The sequence below is a fragment of the Vitis vinifera genome, chromosome 1 (assembly GCF_030704535.1).
Source record: "Vitis vinifera cultivar Pinot Noir 40024 chromosome 1, ASM3070453v1".
In the NCBI taxonomy this organism is placed as follows: Eukaryota; Viridiplantae; Streptophyta; class Magnoliopsida; order Vitales; family Vitaceae; genus Vitis; species Vitis vinifera.
The window spans coordinates 21,692,351-21,714,532 of NC_081805.1; the positions used below are offsets into that span (position 1 = coordinate 21,692,351).

Genomic DNA, 22,182 nt, shown 5'->3' on the forward strand with positions numbered 1-22,182 from the left:
AATTTTAAAAAGTCCAAAGAAGTTGAGAATTGGGTGAATACGAAGAATGTGAGGAATCTTCACATTCTTCGTACCCTTGGGAATTTTTTAGTATTTTTGGATTCCAATTTTTCTGGATATCATTTGACCACCTTCTAAGTGTAACGAACCTATTTAAACAACATCCAATTCATATGATGCCCCAAAAAATTTTAAAAACTCCAAACAAGAGGAAGATTTGGAGCTTACGAACAATGTGAGGATTCCTCACATTCTTCGTACCCTTGGGAATTCTTTAGTATTTTTGGATTCCGATTTTTCCGGATATCATTTGACCACCTTCTAAGTGTAACGAACCTATTTAAACAACATACAAGTCATATGATGCCCCAAAAAATTTTAAAAAGTCCAAAGAAGTGGAGAATTGAGAGGGTACGAAGAATATGAGCATTCCTCACATTCTTCGTACCATTGGGAATTTTTTTATTATTTTTGGATTCCGGATTTTTCGGATATCATTTGACCACCTTCTAAGTGTAACGAACCTATTTAAACAACATACAAGCCATATGATGCGCTAAAAAATTTAAAAAACTCCAAAAAAGTGGAGAATTGGGAGGGTATGACGAATGTGAGGATTCCTCACATTTTTCGTATCCTTGGGAATTTTTTAGTATTTTTGGATTCCGATTTTTCCGGATATCATTTGACCACTTTCTAAGTGTAACGAACCAATTTAAACAACATCCAAGCCATATGATGCCCCAAAAAATTTGAAAAACTCCAAACAAGTGGAGAATTTGGAGGGTACGAAGAATGTGAGGATTCCTCACATTCTTCGTACCCTTGGGAATTTTTTAGTATTTTTGGATTCCGATTTTTCATGATATCATTTGACCGCCTTCTAAGTGTAACGAACCTATTTAAACAACATCCTAGTCATATGATGCCCCAAAAAATTTTAGAAAGTCCAAAGAAGTGGAGAATTGGGAGGGTACGAAGAATGTGAGGAATCCTCACATTCTTCGTACCCTTGGAAAATTTTTAGTATTTTTGGATTCCGATTTTTCCGGATATCATTTGACCACCTTCTAAGTGTAACGAACCTATTTAAACAACATACAAGCCATATGATGTCCAAAAAAATTTTAAAAAATCCAAAGAAGTGGAGAATTGGGAGGGTACGAAGAATGTGTGGATTCCTCACATTCTTCGTACCCTTGGGAATTTTTTAGTATTTTTGATTCCGATTTTTCCGGATATCATTTGACCACCTTCTAAGTGTAACAGACCTATTTAAACAACATCCAAGCCATATGATGCCCCAAAAAATTTTAAAAACTCCAAACAAGTGGAGAATTTGGAGGGTACGAAGAATGTGAGGATTCCTCACATTCTTCGTACCCTTGGGAATTTTTTACTATTTTTGGATTCCGATTTTTTCGGATATCATTTGACCACCTTCTAAGTGTAACAGACCTATTTAAACAACATCCAAGCCATATGATGCCCCAAAAAATTTTAAAAACTCCAAACAAGTGGAGAATTTTGAGAGTACGAACATTGTGAGGATTCCTCACATTCTTCGTACCCTTTGAAATTTTTTAGTATTTTGTGATTCCGATTTTTCCGGATATCATTTGACCACCTTCTAAGTGTAACGAACCTATTTAAACAACATCCCAGCCGTATGATGCCCAAAAAATTTAAAACACTCCAACCAAGTGGAGAATTGAGAGGGTACGAAGAATGTGAGGATTCCTCAAATTCTTCGTACACTTGGGAGTTTTTTAGTATTTTCGGATTCCGATTTTTCTGGATATCATTTGACCACCTTCTAAGTGTAACGAACTTATTTAAACAACATAGAAGCCATATGATGCCCCAAAAAATTTGAAAAAGTCCAAAGAAGTGTAGAATTGGGAGGGTACGAACAATGTGAGGATTCCTCACATTCTTCGTACCCTTGGGAATTTTTTAGTATTTTTGGATTCCGATTTTTCCGGATTTCATTTGACCACCTTATAAGTGTAACGAACCTATTTAAACAACATACAAGTCATATGATGCCCCAAAAAATTTTAACAAGTCCAAAGAGGTGGAGAATTGAGAGGGTACGAAGAATATGAGCATTCCTCACATTCTTCGTACCATTGGGAATTTTTTATTATTTTTGGATTCCGGTTTTTCCGGATATCATTTAACCACCTTCTAAGTGTAACGAACCTATTTAAACATCATACAAGCCATATGATGCGCTAAAAATTTTTAAAAACTCCATAAAAGTGGAGAATTGGGGGAGTATGTCGAATGTGAGGATTCCTCACATTTTTCGTACCCTTGGGAATTTTTTAGTATTTTTGGATTCCGATTTTTCCGGATAACATTTGACCACCTTCTAAGTGTAACGAACCTATTTAAACAGCATCCAAGCCATATGATGTCCCAAAAAATTTTAAATACTCCAAACAGGTGGAGAATTTGGAGTGTGCGAACAATGTGAGGATTCCTCACATTCTTCATACCCGTGGGAATTTTTTAGTATTTTTGGACTCCGATTTTTCCAGATATCATTTGACCACCGTCTAAGTTTAACGAACCTATTCAAACAACATACAAGTCATATGATGCCCCAAAAAATTTTAAAAAGTCCAAAGAAGTGGAGAATTGGGAGGATACGAAGAATGTGAGGAATCTTCACATTCTTCGTACCCTTGGGAATTTTTTAGTATTTTTGGATTCCGATTTTTCCTGTTATCATTTGACCACCTTCTAAGTGTAACGAACCTATTTAAACAACATCCAAGCCATATGATGCCCCAAAAAATTTTAAAAACTCCAAACAAGTGGAGAATTTGGAGGGTACGAAGAATGTGAGGATTCCTCACATTCTTCGTACCCTTGGGAATTTTTTAGTATTTTTGGATTCCGATATTTCTGGATATCATTTGACCACCTTCTAAGTGTAACGAACCTATTTAAACAACATCCAAGTCATATGATGCCCCAAAAAATTTTAAAAAGTCCAAAGAAGTTGAGAATTGGGAGGGTACGAAGAATGTGAGGAATCTTCACATTCTTCGTACCCTTGGGAATTTTTTAGTATTTTTGGATCCCGATTTTTTCGGATATCATTTGACCACCTTCTAAGTGTAACAAACCTATTTAAACAACATCCAAGCCATATGATGCCAGAAGAAATTTTAAAAACTCCAAACAAGTGGAGAATTTTGAGGGTACGAAGAATGTGAGGATTCCTCACATTCTTCGTACCCTTGGTAATTTTTTAGTATTTTTGGATTCCGATTTTTCTGGATATCATTTGACCACCTTCTAAGTGTAACGAACCTATTTAAACAACATCCAAGCCATATGATGCCCCAAAAAATTTTAAAAAGTCCAAAGAAGTGGAGAATTGGGAGGATACGAAGAATGTAAGGAATCTTCTCATTCTTCGTACCCTTGGGAATTTTTTAGTATTTTTGGATTCCGATTTTTTGCGGATATCATTTGACCTTCTTCTAAGTGTAACAAACCTATTTAAACAACATACCGGCCATATGATGCCCCAAAAAATTTTAAAAAGTGCAAAGAAGTGGAGAATTGGGATAGTACGAAGAATGTGAGGATTTCTCACATTCTTCGTACTCTTGGGAATTTTTTCGTATTTTTGGATTCCGATTTTTCCGGATATTATTTGACCACCTTCTAAGTGTAAGAAACCTATATAAACAACATCCAAGCTATATGATGCCACAAAAAATTTTAAAAACTCCAAACAAGTGGAGAATTTGGAGGGTACGAAGAATGTGAGGAATCCTTGGGAATTTTTTAGTATTTTTGGATTTCGATTTTTCCGGATATCATTTGACCACCTTCTAAGTGTAACGAACCTATTTAAACAACATACAGGCCATATGATGCCCCAAAAAATTTTAAAAACTCCAAACAAGTGGAGAATTGGGAGGGTACGAAGAATGTGAGGATTCCTCACATTCTTCATACCCTTGGGAATTTTTTAGTATTTTTGGATTCCGATTTTTCCGAATATCATTTGACCACCTTCTAAGTGTAACGAACCTATTTAAACAATATCCAAGCGATATGATGCCCCAAAAAATTTTATAAACTCCACACAAGTGGAGTATTTGGAGGGTATAAAGAATGTGAGGATTCCTCAAATTCTTCATACCCTTGGGAATTTTTTAGTATTTTTGGATTCCTATTTTTTCGGATATGATTTGACGACCTTCTAAGTGTAACGGACCTATTTAAACAACATCCAAGCTATATGATGCCCCAGAAAATTTTAAAAACTCCAAACAAGTGCAGAATTTGGAGGGTACGAACAATGTGAGGATTCCTCACATTGTTCGTACCCTTTGAAATTTTTTAGTATTTTGTGATTCTGATTTTTTCGGATATCATTTGACCACCTTCTATGTGTAACGAACCTATTTAAACAACATCCAAGCCATATGATGCCCCAAAAAGTTTTAAACACTCCAAACAAGTGGAGAATTTTGAGGGTACGAAGAATGTGAGGATTCCTCAAATTCTTCGTACACTTGGGAATTATTTAGTATTTTCGAATTCCGATTTTTCTGGATATCATTTGACCACCTTCTAAATGTAACGAACCTTTTTAAACAACATCCAAGCCATATGATGCCCCAAAAAATTTTAAAAAATCCAAAAAAGTGGAGAATTGGGAGGGTACGAAGAATGTGTGGATTCCTCACTTTCTTCGTACCCTTGGGAATTTTTTAGTATTTTTGGATTCCGATTTTTCCGGATATCATTTTACCACCTTCTAAGTGTAACAAACCTATTTAAACAACATCCAAGCCATATGATGCCCCAAAAAATTTTAAAAACTCCAAACAAGTGGAGAATTTGGAAGGTACGAAGAATGTGAGGATTCCTCACATTCTTTGTACCCTTTTGAATTTTTTAGTATTTTTGGATTCCGATTTTTCCCGATATCATTTGACCACCTTCTAAGTGTAACGGACTTATTTAAACAACATCCAAGTCATATGATGCCCCAAAAAATTTTGAAAACTCCAAACAAGTAGAGAATTTGGAGGGTATAAACAATGTGGGGATTCAAAATCCAATTTAATATTTTTATAATATTTATAGTTTAAATTATTTATATTCAATTCGACCTTTATTATTAACGCACCTTCTCATAAAATATATAACCGCTTGCACGCAACTAAAGGTTGGTTTATATGTATGTTCGTTTACCACAATGATGTCCCTTCAAAGAAAGAGCAATTACATGTAGCAAAATACCAAATAGCCTATGAATACACAAATCTATGGAGGAATCCAAACAAATTACAACTTATACAAGGAAATGTTAACCGGACGGCCGGTTATCTTCTACCGGTTTCCTACTGATCTCAACCGGTAGCCACTGCCCATTTGAGAATCCAGCAACCAAAAGGGCCAGTGGCTACCGGTTGAGGATGTTTTTTACTAGTGGCAACCGGATGAGAAATTTTCTCAACCGGTTGAGACTAGGCAAAAAATTCCTCAACCGGTTGAGGAATTTCCTCAACCGGTTGATACCAGGCGGTCAACCGATTTTCAGTTTGTTAAAAATACCCGTAACCGGTTGAGCAAATTCCTCAACCGGTTGATACCCATCTTCACCCGCTTGCCACTGGTTAAAAAACCATCAACCGGTTGAGAAAATGGCTCAACCAGTTTGCTATATTTGTCAACCGGTTCCCACTGATCAAATCATTCATCAACCGATTCAGACAATTTCTTCATTGATCAACCACTTTCCACAACTCAAAAAATTGCTCACTCCCTTTAGAAAAATCTTCAATCACTCAATTGAACGCTGACACCGGGTGATTCTGCATCCAAAATTGGTTGAGGTGGTTGGGACAAATCCATCAACGAGTTCACACTGCAGTCGTAGGGTCATTATCCATATGAGGAATGTTCTCAACCGATTGGCATAATGCGTATGCCTATGAAAAGTGGACTTAGCTAAATCGGTGGATTGGTTCTTACCGGTTGAACGTCATTCATCAACCGGTCTACTAATGTACTAACTATATATTGTTAGCATAGATAAATGAATATTTACAAATCTGATTAGGTTAAAGATCGTACAAAATCACACACGTCGAACATGAATGATACCAATATATTACAATTTCATTTTGCCTACCATATTGAAAGAAGAGTATTTGGATATTCAAATAAAATGGACTTAATCATTAATAATGTATGGTCATCGAATCTCACAACTTCCCAATAAACAAGACGATATGTGGAGATGGAAATAATAAATATTAGAAAAATAACAAATATCATAATAATAATTTTTTCATTGCTCGTGTCGACGTCTTTGTACAAACAATAGCCACAATGGTTTGTTTTTCTCTATTTCCCTCGTGTAAAACTAAATCACATGCTATTTCTCGACGTATTTTAATAGAATTACAAAAGTCGGAGCTCGTCATCGAATCACCATTTTTGAATCTCTGCATATGTCTAATGACATGCACTCCATAGTCCCACCTAAGAAAGAGAAAAGAAAAGCAAAACAACTTATTGAATGGTTGTCTAATTATACCTCAGAAAAAGAATAGTAATGTGAGTTATGTATTCGTACTAACCCATTCTCTTGGGTCGGAATCAAAGGAGCCCAATCAATGGAGAATTGGAAGACATCTTTCCCTATGTCATACAGTTTGAAGAACGTTTGACAAAATTCAACCTAATTTATTATGAAAGTGTTAATAAATATGGAAGAAAAAAAAAATAGAATAGAAGAAAAATATAAACATGAAAGCATACCACTGTTTTGACACTCTGAAACCGGAACTTGTCTTGATTCTTCGATCGTAATGAATCCAAAATTTGGATATGAGAGTTTTTGAAGTCAATGACGCACAGATACCAATGACCAGGGCATTCGTCATGCATTGGAATAAATAGCTATAAAGTTAGAAAAACAATATATATGAGTTGGGGCACAAAAAATCTACTATATTATAGGTGAAAACAATATCTATTCTAAATTTCATATATGCAATTAAAAATTAGAAATAATTACTAACCTTCTCGCAATCATCCAATTCGTTAATGTACTTACTCACGATGGATGTTTTTCTATCGAAAAAAGGATGAGGACTCCCGCACAAAATCATTTGCTAATAAGAAAACATAATACGAACATTAGTATATTGTACTTAATATGTAAGTAAATAACAAGAGAAATATGAGCTTACTGAAAATGTCGTGGAAAGATAGCATCTTATACTTCGTATGCCTATGAATTGTCTTTCAAAATAATTTAGCTTTGAGGCTTCTAGATTTATAACCTGTTGTTGAACAATAACTTCAATAAATTTATTTAACTAATATAGCATGCATTTGATATAAATGAAGTAGGTACTTACAACATCCATCAAATTTTGTCTAGGACGTAAGCACTCAAAATCTCCACGAACTCCATGTTCATGACCAAAGTCAACAAGAAGCTCACTAAAATAATAATATGTTCAAACAAACTTGAGTAAATTGGAAGCATATGAAGGCTAAAATTGTAACAACACATCTATGAATGTTCTAGACGCGACAAACCTTTTTGACAATGCTTTATTGAAAACATAATCAGCGACAAGAGATTGAAGTACAAATGATTGAGTATCCACCACGTCTTCACGAATGGACATGGGGATTGACTAATTCGAAAACAAGACATAATTATTAACTATATATGTTAAGTATAAAAAATAAGAACAATGATATTTAACTATTTGTATTATACCTCTGATGCTTCACGTTTTACCATCTTCCTTAATTTGTGTACAAACGGGGAGACCTTGAATTTACTTGGTTTCCTCTCCCTTGATGAACGTGTTTTCATGACATGATTAGGATAACCACATAGTGCTCGTAATGGTTCCTAATATGGAAAATGTCATTAATATACATCTATTTACTATGTAATGGTTAAGTAGTTGTAAAGAAAATAATTTTTTCTTTTATATGATACATACCTTTCCATAATCTCTTCTACTCCTTTTGATTGGAAGTGGTAAAATATTTTGATTTTCGTCTGGAATGATATGCACTTCAATTGATGTAGCACATGCATCTTCATTCTTTTCATTCAAGTCCTTGGTGCATAACTTCTCATTTGACAAAGTGTGAAGATAATGTTCATTCACATTCATATTGTTTGTATCTTCCAAACTTCTCTCGCATGAGAGCATGTCATTCTTCGTTCCTTCCTCGTGCATTCTCAAAGGTTTTCCGCTTGACCTAAGGAAGAGACCTTTCACTGTAGTATAATTCTCCTCAAATTTAGCCAAAATTTGATCACATCTACTACTACTTGCACCATAAGCCATATCAATTAGATGTGTCTTTAATTGTTGAAAGGTTTTATCCATCTCCATTAAGTTCCCACCATCAACCTAGTGATATATACGAACATGATTAATAACATCATAATACAAAGGTTCAATACTAATATAGATAGTCACGATGAATATTGTAAAACACTTACTCGTTTAATAACATATTTGTTTAGATTGATTACAAATTTCTCATCGTCCTCATTCTCACTCGCCATTGTCGTTGCATTTCCATCAACGCAATCCCTTATCTCATTTTCTATCACCCATATTTTGAGCTACAATATATTCATCAAAATATAATACATATCAGATTTTAAATCACTAAAAACTTAAATAAATAGTAAACGACTTTCAAAACTATAACTTACATTCTCATTTGCATATCCACCAAGTTTTTTCAATCTTCGTTTCCTGTCCAATACTTCATCATCTCCCCAAGCAGTAATCCGAGGAGAAGGTCGAGTATATAGCGGTAGAAATTTCTCTTCAAACGATATATGCTCGTGGTAGAATAACTACGAGTATATTTGACATAGAGATATAGTTGTTTCATAAATTATATTAAAACAAAATCGTATTTCACTATGATGTAAATTAATTACAAGGACATTACCATTAAAAACAATAAGCAACCGCAAACCCCACTTTGTTGTTTCTTCTTAAACTCTTCAATCCCGTGCACAGATAGGACAACACAAATTCTGCCCAATTCATCTTCTTTATTGAATCGATGTCTTCCACAAGATGTAAGAAAGAACGATTCACAAAAAGCTTCATTGTTGGGCACAATAATGCACCCAACACAAATAATACAAAACGAACTTTAAAATCGTTTCCACCCTCTTTATCCTCCCTAATTTGATTTTCTAACATCACTAATGGCAATTGCCCTTTTTTATCACAATATTTTTTACATAAATCATTCTTATGGCCAACATCTTTGTTCATGCCAATCTTCAACCCTCTTGCCCTCAATCCCATAATAAATTCAACATCAATGGGGGATAATTTGATACAAGTATTATACAACTGTAACATATAAGTGTTCGGATTAAAACTATTTATCAACCAAAGACATAACCCATGATCAATTTTCCTACATCGAAGTTGTAAGAGGCTACCAAATCCTATTTCTTCTATGGCTGCCTTTTGCTTTGGTTCTAATTTTTCAATCACTCTAATCACTCGCTCGGGGGAGCATCGAGTCTGAAGATATAACTGAAAAGATACACAAACATCAAACATGTTTACATTAATATAATTTCCAACAAATACATAAGTAAAGAAATTAAATATTCATTACAAAAAAAAAATTACCTTTGAAACCACACCCTTTTGAAGTGAATATTGTTTTGAACTTTCTTTGGACTTTGCCATGAAATTTTCTTTTTCTACTTTTGAAAGTGAATTCCACTTCTTGCCCAATTTTTTCCTCAACTACATTAATTGGTCACATAATTTAAATTCTAATTTTAAAATGTAATTATATTAGACATAGCAATATTACTCCTTACATCATCATTTATCTTCACTCCTTTATCCTTCTCTTTCATCATGGCTAATTGATCGTTACTACAAAACAATTTCAAACAACTTTAACAATAACAACCACAAAAAATACATTAAAAAACATATTATTTTACATATTTCTATTTTTATCCAAGCGCCGATAGGCCTCTTTGGATTTCTAACAACTTCAAGACCATCGCGTTCGCTCCTAAAAATTAAATCAAATCATTTAAGTCAATTTTTATAATATGATTTTGGATATAATAAATCAAACATACTTTCACCACCACATTATCTCAACATAAGTTTTTTTTCACATTTCAATAAATTTTATTTTTATATCTTATTACAATCAAATGCCAATTAAAATACAAATACCATTACAACTACAACATCCTCCCTAAATATCTTTACATTTAAAATGATGACAAAATTAACATATAAATTTTTTTGAATGTTCAATAATCTAACCACGCTCTTTTTCTATAATGTAATCAATCCATAAATCTAACAAAAAACATGAAATATAATGGACACAATATTGTAAAACACATAATTACTACTCACATTTTTTTCCCTTTATATAGAACTCACCAAATAATTAGGATACAAGCGCCTTTTGAGTAACAAACAATTGTGTCCTTCTCAGCTTTCTTTTCCTTAGTACTACACGTCATCTTCTTCTTCTTCCAGCTACGTCTTCAATTCGGGTTTTTAAACCATTAAATTTAGAACCTGAAAAACACCCCTTTACACCTCTTAAACAAAATATAAAATATGAAGAAAACACAAGGGTTATGAAGATTCCACTAAAATTCTCCATGTGAAAGAACCGAAATTCTCCATGTGACAAAATGCAGGGGTAGGGGGGAGAGAAAGCAAAAATTCAGAAAATTTACATAAGAGAAGAAGAATCTAGCAGAAAAAATAGCTGACTTGGACATCGGGAGAAATGAAGTCTAAGACTCGGATCTTGGCACCGACCTCGCCCACAATCCTGAGGTCGCGGTCCTTGAGGGAGACTTCTTTGATGAGGTCAAGACGTCGGCTTGGATGAGGTTGGCCCAGTTCACGGCGATGGTGATCTCCACCCACCTGTGAAGACGTCTTTGATCCCGGTTGACGGTGAAGGTGGTCTCCACCTAGCTGTGGAGACGTCTTTGATAAGGTCTGCGACGTCGGCCTCGAAAAGGTTGGCCCGGTTGAAGCCAACCGTGATCTTCACCCAGCTGTGGAGAATCAGTGGAGAGAAAAACGGGAAAAGGAAGAGAAAACAAAGATGAGAGCGGGAAATGGGTGAGCTCAGGAAGTCGGCTATGGAGGATGCGTGAGAAGTCGGCTATGGAGGATGCGTGAGACAGCCAGCTATGGAGGGGCGGGAAATGGGTGAGCTGAGGAAGTCGGACAGCCAGCTATGGAGGGGAAGAGAGCAAATTAGGGGGGAAAAAGGGGAAAAGGAGGAGAGATGGGGGAAAGAACGGGCTATGGAGGTACCCGGTAGAATTTTTTTTCAATTTTTTTTTTTTTTTTTCATTTGGATGGCTGAGATTTAATCATTTTCATCCAATGGATGAAAAAAAATGGAGGCATGGTACCGAAGGAGGTATTGTAGAATTCTCCTTATTTTAATGGTTGTGGGACCAGTAGCTTTAGAAGATCCACCCTATCTATTATGAAGATTTTAAACGTCTAGAATGTAGCATGAGGGTTTTCAGCTCATGACTTACACTAGATATTCTGGATGCAGATTCACCAACACTTCATTGCCTTCCTCATTTCAGCTGTCATCAGTACAACTTATGTTGCAATCATGTCAGTCTATGCGGGGTTCCACATCTGGCCAGCGTTAACTTACAGATCTCTTAGCTGTTTGAATGGAGCTGGTGCAGATTCAGGTTTCATAGCCATGAAGGAGATTCTTATTGCCTTTTTGAGGTCAGCAGTCCATCTATCCCTGCCAGGGCTTGTCCTAGTTTATTTGTTTGTTTCAAGTGTTTCTGTAGAGATTGGTTTAAGTGTGCTGTTGTGGCAGCAACTCAGCTGTACAAGACCCCATCCAAGCAAAACCATGCTAACATTAGAGCTAAATCAAAGACTTGAGCCTAGAAAACCTAGACAACATTAAGATTCAAAAGATATTAGCAAGCTATAAATTTCTGTCATAGTATGAAATTTTATTTTGCATGCAATATGCTTTAGGCATTACTGCATTTAATAACAAACATCCTTCCCAATTTGGTATCTAGTATGATTTTCTCCTTTCTTTTCTAGTTCAAGCAAAATCCATCCATCAGCTGCCTCCCCATTATTGACTAAATGATTTGGTTGATGCTTCCTACCAACCTGTGAAAAGTGTTCCCACTTTTATTTCTTCTCTTCTGTGAATTCCCAAGATTTAAACACAGAGCAAAATACATGATTTGATTGGGAAAAAGAATTAATATTTTACAAGCAGTATGCTAACTCCAATTCCAGACTTCACCTTCCCTTTCTCCATTCAATTGGCAAGAAAAAAGGAAACAAACAACGAAGTGGTCTGTTTTCCCGATCTGTGTATGCACTATAACAGGGGTGGGGGGAAAAAAAAGAAAAAAAGAGGAATTGTAGTTCTGCTGTTGGATTTCACTACTTGTGTCTCTTCATAGAATTTGAAAAACTAGTCAAATATCTGGAAGCAGAATCTGGGCAGCCAAAAAAATGGAGGAGATTCTGGCAATCCCTGTCTCCAGCTGCATCATCTTCCTGTGAACTTAAATGTGTCAAGTAAGTTTTAGCCTCATAGATAGGCAATGAAAGAACGAAGTGGAATAGATCTGGGTTGTACTTCTGGCTCTGTGTGTGTGTGTTTTCAATAGAAGTGTGATGGAAATCATTGAGCAATGCATTATTTTTTGCTAAAGCTGTCTTAAATCATTTCATTTTGCTTAGCTAGTGTTTGTTTTTTTAGCTTAATTCTAAATAGAACTTAATTTAACTTAATACTAAATAGTGTTTGATAGAGTTAAGTATTGAGTAGTTTATTTTTAAAAATTTTTATTTCTATTAAGTATTAAGTTGTTTGTTTTTTATATGCTAAACATCAACATCTTAACATCTTAATGCATTAAGAAAAATAATTTAATTTAATGTATTTATTAAAAAATTTAAATAATAAAATTATTATAATAAATCATTTATCATGATCATCCTTGAAAAAAATAAATATTATATTTATTTATTTTATATAATTAAAAAAATATTTAAAATTAATTATCTGAAAAATAATAGATTGATAAAACCTAAATCAAACTAAACAACAATACATATATTTATTACACCTACATATTGTGAAAGCTGCTAGTAAAATTGGCTGACTTGTAGTTCATCCATTGTTTCTTTAGATCAAAAAGTTCTCCGATTACAGACCTATACAGGATATGAAAGTTGGCTGAACTGTTGTTGTATTCTACACAAACACAAATGCATGCAACCCACCAGAACATTAAATATCATCAAATGAAAGAGAAAAGGAGAATTTTATAAATTCAATGGGTCATTTCACTATCAAGTAAAGTGAACAACATCAAGCCAATAACAAGAACTCAATTTCTGCTCCACCACAAAAAGAAAAGAAAATAGCCCCAATTTCAAACAAAATCATTCATCCAAAGACACAACACTTTGGACCCACCACTCAACCTCACCCAAATAGAGTGGTTTTAGCTTTACCTATTATCCCTGCTTTTCAAATTTTTCCAAATCAAATCTATTTGTTAATACTAGAAATAAGTATACTCATATATCTAAATACGGTATATTGTTTTTAGGAAAACAAGTAGAAAGAAAAATTTATATTTTGCATTTATCAAAATAATTTTAAAATGAAGCGTTCAAGAGTTTTGGAAAAAGGATTTTTATCAGAAAGAATAAGGTCGGTGTATTCCAAAAACCTAACAAAATTCATTGAAATAGACTCTTCCTTCAATTCTGCACTCAACATCAAGTCTTCAGCAAAATAAACAACGGGTTCTGACTTATTCCCATAGTCCAAAAGAAAAAACAAAAACAAAGCCAAAACTAAAAATCCTACCCCTTACCAAACAATGAATGAGCAATATAACCTAAAAAACATGAACTGGGTTATGACAGAAAACAAAAAATCCATCACACAAACCAGACAAAAAAAACAGGTAGAAACAAAAGGGAAATGAAAAGTGTCAGTTGCAAATTAATAAGATGTAAAATTCCTTGCGGGTCACTGCTTAATCATATATGCAATATTTTTACCCTCCACTACTTTCTGATTTCATCAAACATGCTTTTGGCTTTTGTTTGGATTTCATGAAGTTTTATAGTTGTTGCCATTTTCGTCACACAATGCATCAACATTAGGACCCGAAGAAAAAAGAAAAATAATGCTTCCTTGCGTGTAGAGAAGGCAGAGGAAAACAGAATCAAAATACAATCTGAAAACACTAACCATTAAAATCTTGATATACACCCTGAATCAAAAGCCATTAACCAAAATTATGAGTTGCAATTCATCGAACAAATGACCAGACAAGCATCCCCAATTTTTTGTGTAACCAAAACACCAAAAGAGAAAATGAAAGGAAAATATTCCAAATATTCCTAATCTTCTTGTAACGACCCGCACCCAACCATGTAGATATTGTCCGCTTTGGGCCCAAAGGGGCCCTCACGGCTTTAAAACGCGTCTACTTGATTAAGAGGAGTCTCTACATATATAGTGCCAGGAACATTCTCTCCTATCCGATGTGGGACATCACAAACACCCCTCATGCAGACACAACGTCCTCGTTGTGTCCCATGGGATTGCGGGGCCAAACAAACCCCCACACCGGGGTCGAGGATCAGCTCTAATATCATTTGTAATGACCCTCATCCAACCATGTAGATATTCTCACATCAGATAGGAGAGGAAGTTCCTGTCACTATATATGTAGAAGCTCCTCTTAACCAAGTAGACGTGTTTTAAAGCCGTGAGGGCCCCTTTGGGCCCAAAGCAGACAATATCTACATGGTTGGGTACGGGTCGTTACACTTCTCATCCTTTCCTTGTCTTTCCCGACAATCAAATCAGAGATTGCAAAGAAAAAAGAAAAAAGAAAAACTTAGATCAATAGAGAAAATGGAGAATAAATATACCTGAGAGAGTTGGAAATGCAACAGCGGGGCTTTAGATGTTCATATCGCGAGGGCAGGGTAGAGAGTGAGGTGAGATCGTGTTTTGGGTTTCAAATATTCCTTTTTAGCATTCAGATTCAGTCCAAAATTTTAAAAATTAACTAATAAGTAATAAGTCATCAAAAAAGCAAAACACTAAACAACCAAAATTCTAAATCCCTCTCAACAAGAAGTTAAAAAAACCAACACTCTATCGATCATCTTTTATTATCTATATTATATTTATTTTTAATCAAATAAAAAAATCAAAATATTTAACTTCTTTTTATTTAATTAAAAGTTACTTATTGATATCAATTAATATAACTAAACTAAATTTAATAATAACAATTTTCATTTAGTTATATTAGTTAATATGAATTAAAATGACTAAACTAAATTTAATGATAACAACTTTTATTTAGTTATATTAATTAATATCAATAGTTATTTTTAATTGAATGATAAAAATCAAAATATTTCATTTTTTTATATTCAATAAAAAACAAACATCATCTTAATCTTAAAACTAATTACTAAGTTTGAATATATATATATTTTTTAAATAATAATAACTTTTACATAAAGCCTAATAACAAAAATATATAAATTGCCTAATATTCTTAAAAAAGAAAAAATTAAATGCGGGTAACAATAATAAAAATTATCTAAGACCTCAATTTTTATAAATAGTTTTTAGAAGTCATTACCTAAGTGTCATTTCCATACATTCTTTTTTATTTTCCTATTTTTAAAAACAGAAAACATTAGGAAATTCCACGTAAAATGCAAATACTCTATGACACTTAGCCTATAAAAAGTAATAGTTTTAAAAAAATAATTAAAAATATTTAAATATTAAAAAAAAATTACCACTTCATATATTAAAGTTATATTTGATTCCCGAAAAATACTAAGGAAAAAAATATATAAAAAAAATGTTTTTTTCATATTTGATTGTCCTATGAAAAATATAAAAAAAATCAAATATAATTAAAACTAATTAAAAACATATATTTTTAAATTATTTAATCTTTATATTGATAAATTAAAATAAATAAAATGAGTATGAATTAAAAAAAAATTATCAATTTTTAATCCATTTTTTTATTTTCCTTCACTTTTTCTTTTTTTCTACTTTTCCTTTGTATTTTCTTTATCTTGTATTTCTTTTTTTCTACTTTTCCTTTGTATTTTCTTTATCTTGTATTTTCAACCAAATATAGGCTAAATGAATTTGAATTTTCTCTAAATTGGGGATGGCAATGTCCTCATTTCTACCCATCACAATTATTCTAAATAATTTTAATCCTCATCCTAACTTGCCAAGCACGTGTATCGAATTGGATGACATACCTCTAGTGGATCATAAAGGGTAGGATACCATAGCACATCTTTGACAGAGCCCACCTCTCCCCAAAATAAACCTTTAACTTGACCAAAATTCACGAGAATCTAAGAATAAAAACATAGATCAAGTGAATGTGATGTGGTTGGGTGGCCCAAAAAAACAGGAAGATTTCTTGAACCATCATCTTAGCATGCAACAACTCATAATAAAATGATTGAAGGCGGCCCAAATAAATGAAATGCATTGCTCCATGCCGGAGAAAGATCAGTCACATTATTCAAGGAGACCATAAACCATTACAGCATAAAAATTGACCAACCATCACATTCGTTGAGCAGGCACAAGGAAATAAATGCAAAGACAAGCACAAGACAACTTGAAAAAAAAATTGCAAGAATCCTACCATAAAATTCATTACTTCAAAACCAGTGCTCTAGCTAAATGTTAAGCTAAGCTAATCAATCAGCCTCAGCATAAGGTGTCTCAAGTTGTGCTTGCTCCGCCTCCTGCACTTCCTTCTCGGTCTTCTTCCCCTTCTTGCATTTGTAGTAAACACTCATAAAAGTCCCCACTGCTCCATACTTCTTTCTGCAGTGCTCATAAAGCCCAGCATCAAACATCCTCCAGAAGTTCTTTTCAGTCAGCTCAGACACTGCATATTGTGGCTGGAATCCATGGTTTTCAATCAACCAGTTCTCCATTCGGCGAACTGCTTCTGCACCATCAAACTGCTCACCCCTCAAGACAGGCCCTGGCGCATAGTACACCCCCACATCTGTGTACATCTGGGCATAATGTGTGTCACCCTGTCTGCGATGCAGCTCAAAGCCTGGTTCAGGATATATCATTGTTTTGACAGGAAGCTTGTACAATCGGTGTGGGCAGAGCCAAATTGGGTATACCTAAAGAATAAACAAGCATACTAAATAAGTTACAGGAAAAAAAGCCAGTAATTTGAAAAACTAACTTGGAAGTCATCAACTCAGCAGTGTTTTGTTGTTGCATCTAAAATTGAAGACTTAACCACAAAACTGATTAAGGCAAATAGATATATAAATGACTTCCAGGTATAGAATAAACTGTCAGAAGTCAAAAGCCCTGGGCTTCGACATTCTGCAGGTATAGAAATACAAATAATGCACTGGTCACCCATCTCTGATCCAGACTCCAGTAAAGCACGATGCACTTTTGGCAAGGCTGTGATGGTATGGTGTTGATTTTAGTTCATTTAGAAACTAAGGCAAAAGAATTAGTACAGAGACTCTATTGAAAATATGTATGACTGCAAGGAAATAATAGTGTACCTCCATCTCATGATGTACCCATTCTAGAGCATCCCCAACTTTGTACAGCGGAACAAGCATGTCCTGAATTACATGCATCTCATGGTAATAGTTTCTGATAGCTTCACCTTGAGTAGCCTTGAGGAGAGAAACCTTTGGTGGCATCAACCACCCAAACAAAAACCTAAACCACCATTGATCTGCAAATGGAAGAATAAGTTTTCCCTCCCAATACAGACACCTAGTGTGCCTATGGTAATATTCCCTGGTTGGGATGTACTCCACAAACTCCCCTTTCTTTAGGGCTGTCTGTGCATGTTGATAGAACCAGGGCTTGTACCACCACCCAACACTGTTAATCACATTTCCTTTCTTCTTAGCCTCTTCTTTTGAGGCATATCTCCCTGTCATACACACAGCTTCAGTAGGATTGTAAATCATGGTTTCTACAAAGTCTGGAACCTTCTCAGGATTATCCTGATCTCCGTCTCTGGGAGCAAAAGAATCCAAATAACCCTGCGCAAGGTCTTTCAGATTTCCCACTACTGGTTTGTAAGTCAACTTCATGTATTCCTTAATGGGTATAAGCTTGATCTCAGCGGCAACAAGAAGCCCCAGTGTTCCCTGAGACCATGGAATAGCATAGAAAAGATCAGAGTACTCATTGTCTTTGGTAGCTCTAACTAGCCGCCCATCAGCCAAAATGATTTCATAAGCCACAACAGTGTCAGAGAATAGGCCATAAATGTGAGAGCTTCCTTCAATTCCATAGCCATTGATGAGGCCACCAACTGTAAGATCATCAAGCTCAGCAACCACAGCAAGGGCAAGATTCATTGGGACACTAACCCTGCTAATCTGCCCCATGTTGACTAGGGGTTCACATCTGGCAATCATTCTCTCTTTGTCAATGTCCAGGATATTTCTGAAAGCTGAAAGATCAACTTCAAAATGCCGAGCCCGCTTATAGTCAACATTTCTCATTCCAACAGCAATCCATGGTTTCCGGGCTGTGCAGACAAGGCCATCCCTTGATGGGTTCCTCTCTTTGAGACGTTTTATGACTTTTTTGACATTTTCATTATGTTCCTCCTGACGCTGCTTGAAAGATTTTGATTCAGATCTGACATCTCCAAGATATGTGAGGAAGTACAAAGTGAAGGAGATAGGAAGGACAACAAAAATGACAATAATCCATCGGAAGTGAACAAAATAGTCCACCCAAATTTTTTTCCTCTTGGGACGCAAGGGAGCCTGAAGATCCGACATGATGGGAAAGGATAACCCCTTTCTGCTGTAACAAAGACAATGATTATAAACATGCATGAAGAATTTTAAGGCACTTAGATCAAAAGGGCAAAAATAAGAGATCCGCTGACTTGATAATTGTCTTGCATTGGAGTAACAAATTACAATTTTCAACCAAAGCATAAAATTTTCACTTATCCCCAAAAGAGTTCAAATTTAACTAGATCAGATTCATTATAGAGTTTTTCTCAGGGGGAAAATAGGAGAGGGAGGAGGTGGTTGGGGTTGTGGGGTAGGGGGTGTGGAGGGGATGAAGAAGAAGAGATCCACTATACAATTTGAGCATGGAATTACACTTTCACACGCATATACAGATTTTTGTAAGCATCTACATCATAAAAAATTAGACCATTTGCGACACAAGAAGACGAATAACAAAAGCTAAATCTATTGCAATAAATTTTGGAAAAGACTCAGCTAGATCAATCAGTTTGAGAATAAGTCAACAGCAGACCAACAATTATAAGTCATCAAATATTCTCACATACAGAGTTCTGGCATCAGCCAAATTCCAACATAGATTCTAACAAAATAGTAATCCGTAGCAAATGACTTTCGAAAATAAGCAGCAAGATGGCATCTCATAAAATCAACTTGTAGAACTACAACATCAGCAACAGATCAAGATCTACTAAACAGAGTAGAAATGTGCATGTGCCGAAAATCTCCATTTTGACTGATAAAAGAACCGAAACAGTACTAGGAACCAAAATGTACTTTGCCCACATTTTCTGAGCAACCAAAAAACACTTCCAGGGTAAACCACATTACAGCTCCAAAACCCTAAAAACATGCTCAATCGGTAACAACATCCAAACACTAGCATTAACCCTTATGATCTGTTTGGTTTCAGAGAAAAAGTGGGAGTACAAATGAAACTGAGACTCCATGCAATTCCCCTTAAGAACCAGAAAAAGGAACAAAATCACAAAGAGAACCATTTTAAAGCAAACAATCAAAACTTTTCTATCATTTCCTTGCTCTTCCTCGAGATCCGAACACAAATCAGAGCTCGAACAAAAGACCTCCTCTAAACTAGACCCCCCTTTCAAACAGCTCAAGCTTAGTTTGAAAACTGAATCTAGAAACCGGAGAACAACAGTTCCTCCATTTCCACGGCAAACAAAAACCGAAACTAAAAATCTAGAAAACAGATAAAACCGTTCCTACATTTTCTCAGCAACCAAACATATAAACTCAAAATCCAGACCACTAAGAAAAACCGTTCCGTCATTTTGATAGCAACCAAACACGAAAACCACAAAATCTGAAGACAAAACCGACAATGTTAAGAGTAGGTTGTTGATCTTCCTCAGAAGCCAAAAACGGAAACAGAGAACTTAGAACAACGACAAGCATAATTCCATGAATTTCTCAACAACCAAACAGAAAAAGCGAGAATCGAGAAGAGTAAGAAGCATAGAAAGCGAACCCTAACAAGAGAGAGCGGAAGTACCGAGAGAGGAATGCAGGAGAGGAACCGGAGGATCGGAACCGCAGGAGATGTGGAGTGAGTGTAGTGATAACAAGGAATGGATTTATAGAGCAACAAACAAAAGGAGTGAAAATCTCGAAGGCAGATCACGCTAGCCAAAGATTCGTTGTCCCTCTCACCCCTACCACGTGACTCAGTCTCAGTTTTTTTTTTGTTTTTTTTTCATTTTTTATTTTTTATTGTTTCTGCCGTTTCTTTCTTTAAATATAAATATATCAATTCAAAAAATAAAGGGTCTTTTATAAAGGTTTTACAACTTTTGCCTTGGCGGATCCAATGAGGTCACAAAAAATTCAGGGCCTGTTTGGCGAACAGTTTCTGTTCTCCACAACCAAAAACACGTTTCATCTCTTTTTCTTTTATTAAAAACAAAAAATAAAGTATTTTCTAATGTTTTCAAAAATGGGTTAAAAATATTTTAGATTTTCAAATAGATTTTTTTTTTTTTTTGCAAAATTAGAGAACAATTTTTCTTTTTCGAATTATTTTCGAAAATAGTTATCAAACATATCCTAAAATATCGAAGTTTTTTGCTTGCTGAAAAAAGTAAAATAAATTAAAGTGGGTAGCTTTTTATATTTTTTGCGAATGTGTGTTTGATTGGTGTAAATTTGGAGGAAAAATGTTTAAAATAGATAAAAATTAATAAATTATTTTTATATATGTTATTTTAAAATTATTTTAATTTCTTTATATAAAATATAAATAATTAAACAATATTAGAGTTTTTAGTAAATTTTAATTATTTTTTATTTTTTATAAAACCATCCAAAAAAACATATTTTCTTATATTAATATTATTACTATTTAAACATAATTTTTCTAATAGTATGTATTTATTCTAAATAAATTATTAAAAACAAAACTATCAACTTATCTATATATTTGAAAGAATGTAATTAACCATTCATTAATTATTTTATCAATTTTTTAAGAAAATTTAAAAAAAATATTAAAATAAGATATGAGAATTAAAAAAAAAAATCATATTCATTTACCATATATACTAATAACAACAAGGCAGGTTCATACTCTTCTCAATCTCATTTATTCAAAATAATTCTCATTAATCCTATTAAAAACATTAAATGGAGTGGAGTAGGTATTACTAATTTCTCATATATGTCAAACCTCGTTTAATTTTTTTTTAAATCTTTTTTAATTACATTAAATATACATATTTTTATAAATAATTAAACTATTATAATTTGTTTTATTAAAAATTAATTTTTTACTATTATATATTTAAAAAAAAAAAAAAAAAAGGAATTTGAGGAAAAGATGGTATGAAAAGGAAAGAAACATGAATACATGATGTGCCTCCACTTTTATAGAAACAATATTAAAGAAGGCAACATTATTGATTTGGACCTTTTTTAATATAGTAGGAAACGTGGGGTAATGTGGGGAGAGGGTCTTACGAGTCATGATAACAGGTTGCCATTATCACATCGGGTCTGGAGGCGCACCATCCGAGGTCCCACCTCTCGCGCTTTTATTGTTTTTTTATGTCAAAAGACTATTTTACCCACAATGTCGCTCCCTCCCAAAATATTTATTAATCCAGTCTTTGTAATCACGTGATCTTCACATGACATGCTTTGTTTTTGGAGTATTAAAAACCCGACACCTGAAAAAAATCAATTCTTGCAACAAGAGGATTCAAACACGAGATTGATAATAAGTAATAAC

General features: G+C 34.2%; 1 protein-coding gene across 4 annotated transcripts; it reads right to left on the bottom strand.

Moving 5' to 3' along the window:
* Positions 1 to 16,618: 16,618 nt before the first annotated feature.
* Positions 16,619 to 20,616, bottom strand: LOC100258158 (delta(24)-sterol reductase). 4 transcript variants are annotated; one of them, XM_010656100.2, is made up of 3 exons: positions 20,452 to 20,616; positions 17,709 to 18,981; positions 16,619 to 17,306 (listed from the first exon to the last, which is right to left on the bottom strand). In XM_010656100.2, the coding sequence occupies exons 2-3, from the start codon at positions 18,954 to 18,956 to the stop codon at positions 16,863 to 16,865; spliced, it is 1,692 nt and encodes a 563-aa protein (XP_010654402.1). In that variant the 5' UTR covers positions 18,957 to 18,981; positions 20,452 to 20,616; the 3' UTR covers positions 16,619 to 16,862. The 4 variants fall into 4 exon arrangements, with proteins under 4 accessions (XP_010654402.1, XP_010654406.1, XP_002271846.2 ...); XM_010656104.3 differs by having other exon boundaries at positions 17,709 to 18,978; positions 20,428 to 20,605; XM_002271810.5 differs by having other exon boundaries at positions 17,709 to 18,978; positions 20,452 to 20,583.
* Between the last annotated feature and the right edge of the window lie 1,566 nt (positions 20,617 to 22,182).